The sequence below is a fragment of the Podarcis pityusensis genome (assembly GCF_964106645.2).
Source record: "Podarcis pityusensis genome assembly, chromosome: 17".
In the NCBI taxonomy this organism is placed as follows: Eukaryota; Metazoa; Chordata; class Lepidosauria; order Squamata; family Lacertidae; genus Podarcis; species Podarcis pityusensis.
This window is the reverse complement of record NC_138042.1, coordinates 26,135,186-26,147,099: the sequence shown is the minus strand read 5'-3', so window position 1 is coordinate 26,147,099 and position 11,914 is coordinate 26,135,186. Positions and strand designations below refer to the sequence as shown.

The 11,914-nt window shown below is 49.3% G+C and overlaps 2 protein-coding genes across 3 annotated transcripts in view; both read right to left on the bottom strand.

Annotated features, from left to right (window-relative positions):
• Nucleotides 1-395: 395 nt before the first annotated feature.
• Nucleotides 396-11,914, bottom strand: part of LOC308466276 (guanine nucleotide exchange factor C9orf72 homolog) — a 115,052-nt gene continuing 103,533 nt past the window's right edge. Inside the window, exons 6-7 of the mRNA XM_080987036.1 lie at nucleotides 4,850-4,929; nucleotides 396-1,588 (exon numbers count right to left, since the gene is read on the bottom strand). Coding sequence (XP_080843162.1) covers nucleotides 1,490-1,588; nucleotides 4,850-4,929 — 179 coding nt within the window. The 3' untranslated portion in view covers nucleotides 396-1,489. The remainder of the gene's footprint in view (nucleotides 1,589-4,849; nucleotides 4,930-11,914) is intronic.
• Nucleotides 5,042-10,316, bottom strand: LOC308466180 (uncharacterized protein). Of its 2 annotated transcripts, XM_080986857.1 has the most exons (3): nucleotides 9,418-10,316; nucleotides 6,911-7,038; nucleotides 5,042-5,989 (listed from the first exon to the last, which is right to left on the bottom strand). In XM_080986857.1, the coding sequence occupies exons 1-3, from the start codon at nucleotides 10,157-10,159 to the stop codon at nucleotides 5,780-5,782; spliced, it is 1,080 nt and encodes a 359-aa protein (XP_080842983.1). In that variant the 5' UTR covers nucleotides 10,160-10,316; the 3' UTR covers nucleotides 5,042-5,779. The 2 variants fall into 2 exon arrangements, with proteins under 2 accessions (XP_080842983.1, XP_080842982.1); XM_080986856.1 differs by having other exon boundaries at nucleotides 5,042-7,038.

Genomic DNA, 11,914 nt, shown 5'->3' with positions numbered 1-11,914 from the left:
AACCTCATTAAGCTGACATTTACACACACACACACACAATTACTTTTTGCTCTGACTACAGTGGTACCTCAGGTTAGGTATTTAATTCGTTCCGGAGGTCTGTTCTTAACCTGAAACTGTTCTTAACCTGAAGCACCATTTTAGCTAATGGGGCCTCTTGCTGCTGCCGTGCCGCCGGAGCATGATTTCTGTTCTTATCCTGAAGCAAAGTTCTTAACCTGAAGCACTATTTCTGGGTTAGCGGAATGTGTAACCTGAAGCGTATGTAACCTAAAGCATATGTAACCTGAGGTACCACTGTATAAGTGAAATGGAGCCTCGGATGCATGTCTAAGCTGAAGTGACTTGGTTCCAAATAGTACACTCTCCTCCTTTTTTCTGCTGCAGAGGCAGTTTTAGGGCAGTGCCACCTCACTGGGGGAGGGCGCTTTCTCAAAGTCTGGGAAGTGCTTGCCCTGCGGGAAGCTTGTGGGAGGGCTCCTACAGGGTCCTCGTGTCCTTCTTCCCAAAGCTGAGCAAACGCTTACAGGGCTTTGGGGTTTCTTTAAAAAAAGGTAAAGGACCCCTGGACGGTCCAGTCAAAGGCGACTATAGGGTGTGCCACTCATATCGCTTTCAGGTCGAGGGAGCCGGTGTTGGTCCATGGACAGCTTTCTGGGTCATGTGGCCAGCATGCCTAAACCGCTTCTGGCGCAACGGGACACCGTGACAGAAACCAGGGCGCACGGAAACACCGTTTACCTTCTTGCCTATTTATCTACTTGCACTGGCGTGCTTACTAACTGCTAGGTTGGCAGGAGCTGGGACAAAGCAGCGGGAGCTCACCCCGTCGTGGGGATTTGAACCGCTGACCTTCTGATCAGCAGGCCCAAGAGGCTCAGTGGTTTAGACCACAGCTCCACTGTGCTTTGGGAAGGAGGTGGGAGGCCTCTAGGGCCATCCAGAGCCCTCAGGCCTCCTTCCCAATGCCCGACACCTTTTACCCGGGCCGAGGGCAGGAGAGGGTGTCAGCTTTTTAGCCTTGCACATGGCACCATATCACCAAGGTTGGAGAAACTCAAACCCAGGGACCAAATACAACTGGCCCTCTGAGCCCTCCTCAGGCCACACTCCACACTGGCCACCATTTGGAGTATAGAGAGGGGTGTTTGAGCGTGCATAGATGCTACCTTAACGTACAAAGCAAAAAGTTGCATTCATAGCTCCAACCACTTCTGCTCCTGGTCTCCACCACAAGCATGTGACCCTCAGAAATTTGCCCCTGGCTGAGAGGGGCTTGTCACTCCTGTTTCACCCCACATCCTGTTGCGTCGGGAGAGCAGAGGAACATCGCATTCCCTTCACCGGTGGCATCTTTGGAAAGCGCCGTGGAGCTTCACCAACCCACACTGGAAAACGTCTTTAAAACGACAACAGGACATCGCGTTCCTGCACGCTGCTATAGAAAGGCCGGCCAAAGAGAAACGAATGCAAACCAGGCTTGATCATCTCAGCTAAAGCCATCACTATGTACAGATCGCCCTCTGCTGTTAAGTCCAGGTCTATCTTCAAGTTCCGGAGTGATTTCAGAGGCTTTTTCCCTTTTTGCCTGTGGGATGACAGGGAAAACTGTGGTTGAGCAGAATATTTTCATTTTAAACCACGCCAGGGTACCGAATGCACTGCTTCTGCAAGCTCCTATATACTTACGTATCATCTTCTACATATTTGATGAGAGTTAAGGCTTTTCTGTGGAGGACCAACAAGAATTGGGCAAGTAACGCCCTCCTCAGAGACAATCCAGGTTTCAAACAAAAAACCTGTTAAAAAATGGCCACACAGGAAAAATCAGCAAACGGTCTCATCTACTGGCATTTTCTCATCAGTTCTATTCTAGCAAAATACTCATCGTGATGGGAGGTGGATGAGCTTGTGTGCTGCAGGGTCTCTAAGGAGATGCAGTACATCTCTGAGTGCACGACACAAACAGATGCATTACAAACAAAATCTACCATTCATTTTGAAAGCATGAATACATCAACATGTTTTTACAGTTATACACATTGCCCTTTCTATTATGTTTATGCGTTGGTTACATTCGGAGCCTATGTATAATACTATACGTATTATGTGGCATTATAGACTTGGTAATATTTTTGCAGAACTTGTAAAAAAAAAATTGTCAAGATTAAAGAGCAGGTCTGAATGTGTAGCTCTCGTAACTTGGTACAATGCTGAGAACTGGCTTTTACAAAGAAATAGATGGGAGACAGACCCACCCATGTTTAGATACTAGCAGCCAACAAACTACTTGAGTGAGCCCTTGACTTAACCTCAGAAGGGTCACTGAAATCAGTGGTTTGTTGAATATTATGCTAAATACTCCATCTTAACAATAATGCTTTTATTTCTACACCCCTTAAGTACACTTGAAGCTTTCCCCATGTATAAGATGCCCTCTATTTTGGGGGACTCAAATTTAAGAAGGGGGGGGGGAGAAGGATTGCCCAGGGTTGCCAAGCTTTTTTTAGGAGGGGTTGCCGAAAACCACTCACCCGCACGCATCGCAAAATATGCTTCCCGTCTGTCCCATCACCGACAGAAGCTGACAATCGCCTGCCCAACTGCCGGAGCATCAGCCAATCAACACCACCCATTGACGCAGCAACCAATAACATGCACAATAGCCGCTGACAGCCGAGGCAGCAACCAATGTGCACTACCCATGTATAAGATGACCCCAACTCTTTTGCATTATTTTACAAGAAAAAAACATAAGTCTTATAAATGGAAAAGTACGGTGTGTGTGTGAATTAATGTCATAACAGGCAAGTAAATGTGACCTTTCAATTAAAAACAAGGCTTTACTGATGTTTAGTTCAGCATCTTACAGTTCAGTTCTTAGCATGTTTACAGTCCCACCAAGTCCAAGAGGACTTGATCCCTAGACTACATTCTTACACACACACACATGTGGGAGCAAGCTCCACTGAATTTAAGTGGGGGCTTGCTTGCTCAGGCCTGAATTGTAAGACTTCAAGCGCTCTCCACAGAGAATTGGGGCTACAATCCTAACCTGCTCCTGTCTTGAATTCAATGGGACTTTCCTCTGAGTAGATGTGGTTAAGGCTGCAGCCTCAGTGAAACATCCTTACATTTCAGTTCAGAGATACTTACTTGACTCGTTTTATGACTTTATTTAACCAAATGTTTGTACTGCCTTAATCGTTTCACATGAAATATTTAATGCATCAGTGAAAATGGTGAAAAGCAGATAATTAAAGCATTCCAAAGGTAATAGACAACAGAGTGAAAAGAGATTAAAACCTGCCAATGTCTACATGTCTTGGATATGCTGGTCCAATTTAAAAAAACGCTTAGAATGATTATGAGTAAACATGCAATGATGACCCATGAAAATGAAAGAGACTGCAAACTTTTGATTCAAGCAGCGTTATCACTGGAACTTTCTTTCTTTTTAAAAAAACAATAACCATATGATTTGAAGTTTCAGTTTGAGGCTATGCTTCTCAACTGCTGATGCATGCCTTATTACAGAGACAGGAACCCTGCGGTGGTAATGCGAGTTTCTTTCAATCCCCATGTCTTGTCAGCATTTGAACAAATTGCTAGGTTGCTTCTCCATCCCTTCCCAACTAATTCAGGACGTGCAGCTGATCGGCCACAAACACGGTATGATTCCTTCCTTCTGACAGAACCACAACTGGCCCATGAATACTTACCCCTATCAGAAAAGGGGAAAGAACTGTAGGGTTTGCAGTTTTGCTCACTACCATTACTGTTTGTTCCTTAAAGTAAGGTAAAGGTAAAGGGACCCCTGACCATTAGGTCCAGTCGTGGCCGACTCTGGGGTTGCAGCACTCATCTCGCTTTACTGGCCGAGGGAGCTGGCATACAGCTTCCGGGTCATGTGGCCGGCATGATTAAACCACTTCTGGCGAACCAGAGCAGCACACGGAAACGCCGTTTACCTTCCTGCCAGAGCGGTACCTATTTATCTACTTGCACTTTGACGTGCTTTCGAACTGCTAGGTTGGCAGGTACAGGGACCGAGCAACGGGAACTCACCCCATCGCGCGGATTTGAACTGCCGACCTTCTGATCGGCAAGTCCTAGGCTGTGTGGTTTAACCCACAGCGCTACCCCTGTCCCTTGTTCCTTAAAGTACTCTGAGATTATTTGGCCATGGGTGCTTCTAAAGGTACCCAGTGAATTTGGACTGCTGAAGTTGGCAAAATTAAACTGATTCGATTTTTTAAAAAATGATTAAAGATTTCTAGAATATAATTGAAATAACTGCATATTAAACAGGGGTCTTTCATGCTAGTAAGCGGTATGCAAATATTTTTGAGTAAATAAATCAAAATAATTATGTCAGTTGTAAAGCTAACTTTCACAATACATTCCCATCATTTCTAAGAGAGGTGCAAATTTTATATTTCTTCGTATTGGGAGAGCAAACAAGGAAAATACACTTTTCCAAGAAAGCAGCACTAAGCATGAATTCAGATTAGCACTTAAAAATTATGCTTCCTTAGTTGTGCTGGATAAACTCCCTTTAACTTCCTCGTTCGGGGGTGGGTGGGGGGTGGGGGGCCCGCTCAGTGGCCTGCCTACCAAAATATCTAAGTGGAAACCTTCATTTTAACCTCAAAGGGAAAATACAAAAACTGCCTGGAAAATCTTATACCCCTAGAAAAGACATCTAGTCAGAAAGAGGACAAGGTAGACATCATAATGACAAAGAGATAATTCAAAAGCTTCTAAGCACAACATTACTTCTTTTCATTAGAAACGAAGGAGCCAGTGGCATTTGGGAGAATTTAGCGGAGGAGATCAATGACCTTACCTTCAGCAATCCTTGCACAAAAAGACCCGACTCGTAATGAAAGGAGGTTTCATTTCTGCAAAGCCTCGAACACTTCCTCTCTGTTAAAGTGAGAAAGAGGCACAGTGTGCGTACCATCTGTAATAAAATATCATTTTGCGTGGCGAGTTCCCGCCCCCCACCAAGAATAAATAAACACACGAGACACCAAAATTAAGGTTAATTGGGCGAATTAGGCCACAACTTTATTGAATTCAGGAATGAGAGGCATTGGCTTAGGCATTGGTCCTAACGACTATCCGGCTCCAGCCCATTTGCTGGAGGCACGGTGAAGGGTTAACACTGATCGGGGGAGTCTCCCGCCGAGGCACGTCGACTAGGAGCTCCCCCGGGTCACCGCTCTGGGGCGTGCCTTTGGCCCACACCTCCATAGGCTTCGGACAGGGCCACGCCCCCCGGAGTCCTTTAACGGACCACCCTTCGTTCACTGGGGGGAGGTGATGGCGTTCCTCCCCCCTAACACATCCTCTTAACCCCTTCTTACCAATGCCTACCGCCACCGAGCAGTCGCTCGCCGCCAATACTCTCATGCCTGAATCCACTCCCTTATCCCCTTAGCAATATCCATTAGCCAAACATCGTTACCAGCATCCGAAAGATGCACGCCATCATACCGGTAGAGGGCCTCAAGGTTGAAACGAATGCCCGGGTGGCCGATGACCAACCCCCCCAGGGCTGCCACTCTACGCACCACCGCCCGATCCAAGGCTTTCCTAGCCCTATTCATAGCTATCGGGCACCTGCAATCTCTCCAAACCCGCCTCTCCATCAGCGAGGCCCAAATAATTGTGACATTCGGGTAAGCTGCCTTCAGCTCCTCGAAGTCGCTAAAAATGTGCCACTGCAAATCAACTGCCTTCCTGTAGGCTAGGTCGTTTTCGCCTAATTGTATCAGCAAAGCGTCTGGGGGGCCCTCCACTGCTGCTCTGGCCTTAAATGCCGGCAGCATCTCGGCCCAGCGCATTCCCCTCCGGGAGACCCAGGAAATGGTGATGTCAGGTGGAAAGCCCAAGCGTGGCCCGAGACCGGAATTAATGGCACGGACCCTGGCCCAATGCACAATACTGTGCCCGATAATCCAGACGCGCACCCCCCTGTCACCTGTAGGAAATTGAGAGAAAAGGCCATGGTCAATCACCGTCACAAATTATTTCTCAAATAACGTTTGTACGCATCAGACTTCCAGCGACCTAAGTCCCTAATCCTTTCTGCTGTAAGACCCAGGTGCATTGCCGTGGTGGCTGCTCCAATCCTGAAAGAGTGTGCTGCAAAATCTGCTGCGGGGATGCCGCATGCTGCTAGCGCTAAGCGCATGACCCGGGTGAACTGGTGACGCGTCAAGGGTAAACCATCTGCGTGGATCAATAGAGGCCCTGCCGAGCTGACCCTCAGGGATAAGAAGCGCCTCGTGTCTTTTACTGGACATGGGCCAGGCATGCCGGTGGCCATCAGCTGAACCAGAGCCCCCCTCCCGTACTGGTCTGTTTTGGAGCTGCGTATCCGTATTACCAGGTCCTCCCGTGACAGGGTAACGTCGCTTAACAGCAAGCCCCGGGAGAAACCGCGCCGACCCGCTTCATAAACTACCTCACCCACGCGCAGAGCTCCAAAAAAGGCAATGGAGAACGCCGCTGAAAATAGGCGCGCCTCGTACTTCGACCAGCATACCGCACGCAATTTTTTATGGATTTGGGAAAGGATGTCAAATGATATCGGCCTTCTCATATCGCAGTTTGGGGGCTGTAGCCTGCGCCAACCCTCTAACGTCCTTCGTATAACAAAATCGTCGCAAGGATCTGTGGAAAATACCGCCTTGCAAAAGAATGAAATTGCTGCGGCTTGAAGGTTGAGGGTTCTAGGGGCGCGGCCCAAGCGTCTTAGGTAAACTAGATAAGATAGCACCTCTGGCTTGACGGGAGGGGCATTGCTCTTGATGGCTCGGGTTTTGACGCGGAATCTTAAAAAATCTGACCAAGCCTTCTTATACGATCTCAAAGTGGAAGGTGCCAATGAGGCCATTACTCCCTGAATCACTTCTGGCTCCCAGGCCTCTGGTCCCCATGCCTCTGGTCCCCGAGACTCCAAAGATGTTCCGGAAATGGCTGCGGCAGAAGCTCTGCATCCGGTGCCAACGAGCGGAAGCGGTCCATCTGAAAGCGAGATAGGGCGTCCGCGATGTCATTATTTACACCAGGCACAAATTTTGCAGAGAAGTGGATGTTGAGCTCTAAACACCGGAGAACGAAGGAACGCAGGAGGAAGCCTACCCTTGGTGACCGTGCGACCTGCCTGGAAAGTACTGCCACGACGGCCTGATTGTCGGTGTGGAAGCACACCCTATGGTTACTAAAGGTTTCCGGCCACAGGTGTACTGCCACTACTATCGGAAAGAATTCCAGGAAGGTTAAGTCTCTGGTAATGGGGCCCCCTTGCCAGTCGGCGGGCCAGCGCTGAGCACACCATTGGCCCCTAAAGTAAACGCCGAACCCCAGAGAGCCCGAAGCATCCGAATGGACCTGGAAGTCAACCAGCAGCGACAAGTTGTCCTGCCACAGGGAAATGCCGTTGTAGTTCTGCAAGAACTTCAACCAGACTTCCAGGTCGGACTTAACTTCCTTGGATAGCCGAACCCTATGGTGAGGGGAACGCAGCCCTGCCGACAACTTCGCGAGGCGGCCGCAGAATGGGCGGCCAGGGGAAACCACGCGGCAAGCAAAATTCAAGTGACCTAACAGTGACTGGATTTGCCTGAGTGTAACTTTTCTTAGGGGGAGCAGCTGCCGAATCAGGTCACCAAGGACGATGAGTTTTTCTCTGGGAAGTTTTGAGGTCTGAGCGACAGTGTCCAGCTCAATACCTAAGTAAACCATTGTCGTAGCCGGACCCTCAGTTTTGTCGGCGGCTAGAGGAACCCCCAGTTCCCCTGCTAATGATATAAAGGCTTCAAGGAGCTCTGAGCGCTTAAGCCTGCTATTGGCCACGAGGATAAAGTCGTCCAGGTAGTGCGACACGCCCTCGGCGCCGGTTCGAAAGCGAAGCGCCCAGTCTAGGAAGGTGCTGAATGCCTCAAAGGCTGCGCAGGCCACAGAGCAGCCCATGGGCATTGCCTTGTCTACAAAATACGCCCCCTCAAATTTGAAGCCAAGCCACCGGAAATCTTCCGGATGAACTGGCAGGAGTCTAAAGGCCGACTCAATGTCACATTTTGCCAGCAGCGCCCCCTTGCCGAACTTGCGTATGAGCTGTACCGCTTGGTCAAACGTGGCAAATCTAACTGTGCAGAGTTCCTGTGGTATCGCATCGTTGACGGACCCCCCCTTTGGGTAGGAAAGGTTGTGGATCATGCGATACTCACCGGGCGCTTTTTTGGGGACTATGCCTAACGGGGATATATGGAGGCCTTCAATTGGAGGGACTAGGAAGGGGCCGGCTACCCTTCCTGCTTTAATTTCCTTACTAATTTTCTTTTGGGCGACCTCGGGCATCTCCCTCACCGATTTTTGGTTTGGGGGATCACCTGAATTGGGGGGAAAGGCCACTGGGATCCTGAAACCAGTACTAAAGCCCTCCCATAAGTATTGTGCTGCTGTCCTGTTAGGGTAAAGGTCTAAAAGGTTTTTTAGCGGGGTCAACTTGATGGGGGACCAGGCTAAGGCCAAACTGGAATTACTGCCTGCCACTCTGGGGTCCAAATGGCGCTCCGTGGCCACCTCTCGGTCCCTGGTTATAGGCGCCTCTCCCACCCCGAAAGGGCTGCCTCCCTTTCATGCAGGCAGTGGCTGGGTGGTTACCAAGGCATTTTTCGCACTCGTGGCTGTACTTACAGACAGCCCGTGCACAAACCCCCTTGTTGTACTCCCAGCACAGTCGCCTCTGCTTAGCAGCGGTCTTCCAAGTTCTTGACGACTCCTGGGGCTTCTTCTCCACGAAGGGACCCACGTGCTCTGACCAGTAGTTTTGGTCCCTCAGGTCCCAGCGCGTGGACGACAACTGTGAAGCATTTCTACGGAAATCTTCATCATAATTTAGGGCAGCAATATCACCCGCTAAATCCCGTGCCCTCCTGACATGAGCCAAGTACGCAATCAAGTGCATCGCCCGCTTTGGATAAGCCGCGCTGACGACGCCCATGAACACCTGGAACCCATCCAGCCAGTTGTCAAAAGTACGTTCGGGTCTAGGTGTCCTGTACCTGCGATTACCATACTTGCCCTTCTTCTCTCCTTTACCCATAAGCTTTGCTGGAGGTATCAGTCTGAATATATCTATAAAGTCCCCACTGAGGATTTTATTCCTCTTTCTCGGAGATAAATGAGAGCCTACGATGAAATCCGTAGACAGATTAGTACACGTTTTAACATCCTGAACCAATGCGCCATCCTTCCATTCTAGGGTCCCATTAAAGGATTTTCTGTAGGAATTGGCCCTTCTCTCATGCACCCATAAAGGAAGCCCCACACAGTCCTCCCCGTGGCCCCAGTACTCCTCCCTAGGAGCATCGCTATCCGAATCGGAAGAGGAAGAAGTACCTGAATCATCCTCTGAATCAGAATGCCTGCACTTCTTCTTCTTCTTTGAGGTGTGCTTCCTCTTCTCTTTCCTCTTCCCAGAGTGGCTCTCGGGTATGGCTTGATCCGGAACGGTGATCGCCTGGGCTGCTTGCGTCCCCAGGGCTTGCGTCCCCAGGGCTTCCTCATCGGAAGAAGAGCTTGAGGCACCCTCGGCTGGTGCTGTCTGTAGTGGCGGGTTCTGAAAGAGACTCGGAACACCTGGATCCTTTTGCAGATTAGTAGCCCCAGGACAATGAACGCAAGCCTTACCCTTTCTGCCTCCCCTCGGGGCCCCTTTTGCCCTGCCTGGGACGGCCGACTGTGCCCGGGTATTCCTTTTGGGCCGGGGTGTTGACTCCTTGGCTGCTTTGAGCGCCGCCACCGTGGCTGCAGAAGTGCCGGGAAGTTGCACCTCGTTGAGTTGTGTGTCTGGAATGAAGTCCTGTGTGAACGCTCTTGTTGCCTCCGGAACAGATAGCGCCACCCCCGGTGCCGCTGTTGAAGGTGCCCCTGGCGCCAGCACTGGTGCCGCTGTCACTTGCGCCGCCGGTGTCGCTGCGCCTTGTCCTGAAGATCTATGCCTATAAAAATCTTGAAACGCTGCGAAAAATTCTGCCAAGGCTTGAGGGTTACTTGGGATCACAAAAGGTTGGGGCTCCCCCTGATTCCCCTGAGGCCCCCCAGCTGCGGTGGAGTTCACTTGGTTACCTTGACCGGACATGATGTGATCTAGATTCTTGCTTATCTGATCAATGAAACACCAACCACGTAGCACAGCTAATGTGCGTAGCTCAGTATCGTCTGCACGGGCAAAACTTTAATGGAAAGATAGTTAACACACCCAACCGATCCGGTTCAATATTGTGTACACCAGTAAAACACCAGTAAAAAACTCCCAATCCTTAGCTCAGAATTGTCCGCACTATTGTCCGCACTAATTGGATTAGACAATTAACTTGTATAATAACTTTACCTGATTTTAATTATTAATTGCACTTTAAGTGGAACGGGAAATGTATAGCAAGGAAAGAAATATAACTGCCGAGTTATCTATTAACTTATTTATCCGATTTACTGTATTTAATTAAATAATGCTTAAATTGACAAATCACTTAACCTCTATGACAACTTTATTTGTTTTCAATTTTAATAGCACTTCAAATGAGCTTTAATTACGGTTCCGGAGGGAGAGGAAAATAAAGAAGGTTAGAGCTATAGAGCAACAAATTATAAATCAGCAGTATGACAGTGTTGAAGGCTAAATTGCCTTATGCAGCAGCTGTATATCAAAGCTAAATTCTAAAGGGGCACTTAAAGGGACAACCCTGTGCACTGAAACCTAAATAGGCTTCAGTAAAAAAACACCTTAAAAACTGCACACGCAAATAACAGCCACCCTTGAGCCCCTATAAACTATATATGATGTACTATCAACTGTTTTGACCACCCAAGGCAAGCTGCCTGGAACACCTGAACACTAACTAAAATTATGCCCCTGCAATGCACTGCCCGATTATAATGCGCCTTAGAAGGGGAGTGCTTGAGAGGCGAGACTGCAAATCCACAATAAATGCAGCAAACCACAATGGAATACAAAGGCCGTCCCACAATATTTTTCTATGGCAAGATGGCGGCCGCTACCAAAGCCACGTGGTGCAACCAAAATGGCGCAGGGAAAAGACTGGTCGCCTAGCAACGGCACCACTTCCCTTTGAAACTATAAGAAAAACGTGAAAAATATAGCAGCCGAAAGTGAGTGGTAAATGAAGTCGCAGCTGAAAGAAATGGTAAAGCCGAGCACTAAACACACTTAAACGCTGAATCAAGATGTTAAAGCTGCTAAGATTAAAACCAGAATGCCGATTAAAGAAAATTCCCACGTGTTGCTGCCTATGCTAAAATGGCGGCCGCCTGCTGACCACGTGGGCCGTTCAAAATGGTTCCGTCGCTTAGCAACCAAAGTAGCTCCCGACGCACGTTCAATACAGCCCGATATAGCCCCCCCGCAGACAAATTAAAGCAGAATTAAAGGCGCCTCGCTCCCTCCACAATCGTGTACCTGGTCCTCTGGCGCTGCTAGAAATGCAGTGAAGAAATCCGGTGCCTGAACTGCGCTGCCGCCAGTCAGCTGATTGTGCGCGAGTGTTCCGATCCTGGCAGCAAGCTTCCCAAAGCCCGACCAACGGTGAAGCGGGATGCAGCGCCCAGCAATTTCCAGGGATGCAGCTGGGACGTAAATCTGGAGGCTTGCAGGAGCGATGGGCGATCCGATCTCAAGAGGCAGAGACCTGATCCTGCCGGTGAGAACCCTTTCCCGGGAATCGGAACAGAGCCGAAGAGATGGAGGAAATTGCAAGGGGGAGGCTGCCAAGGGCAACCGCAGGAGGGAGGTTCGAAGAATCAATCAGCTGGCCGGCGGCTGCTGAAGCGGAGCGGACACGTGGTGATAGAGGCGGAAGCGTTCTCCGCTGCAACG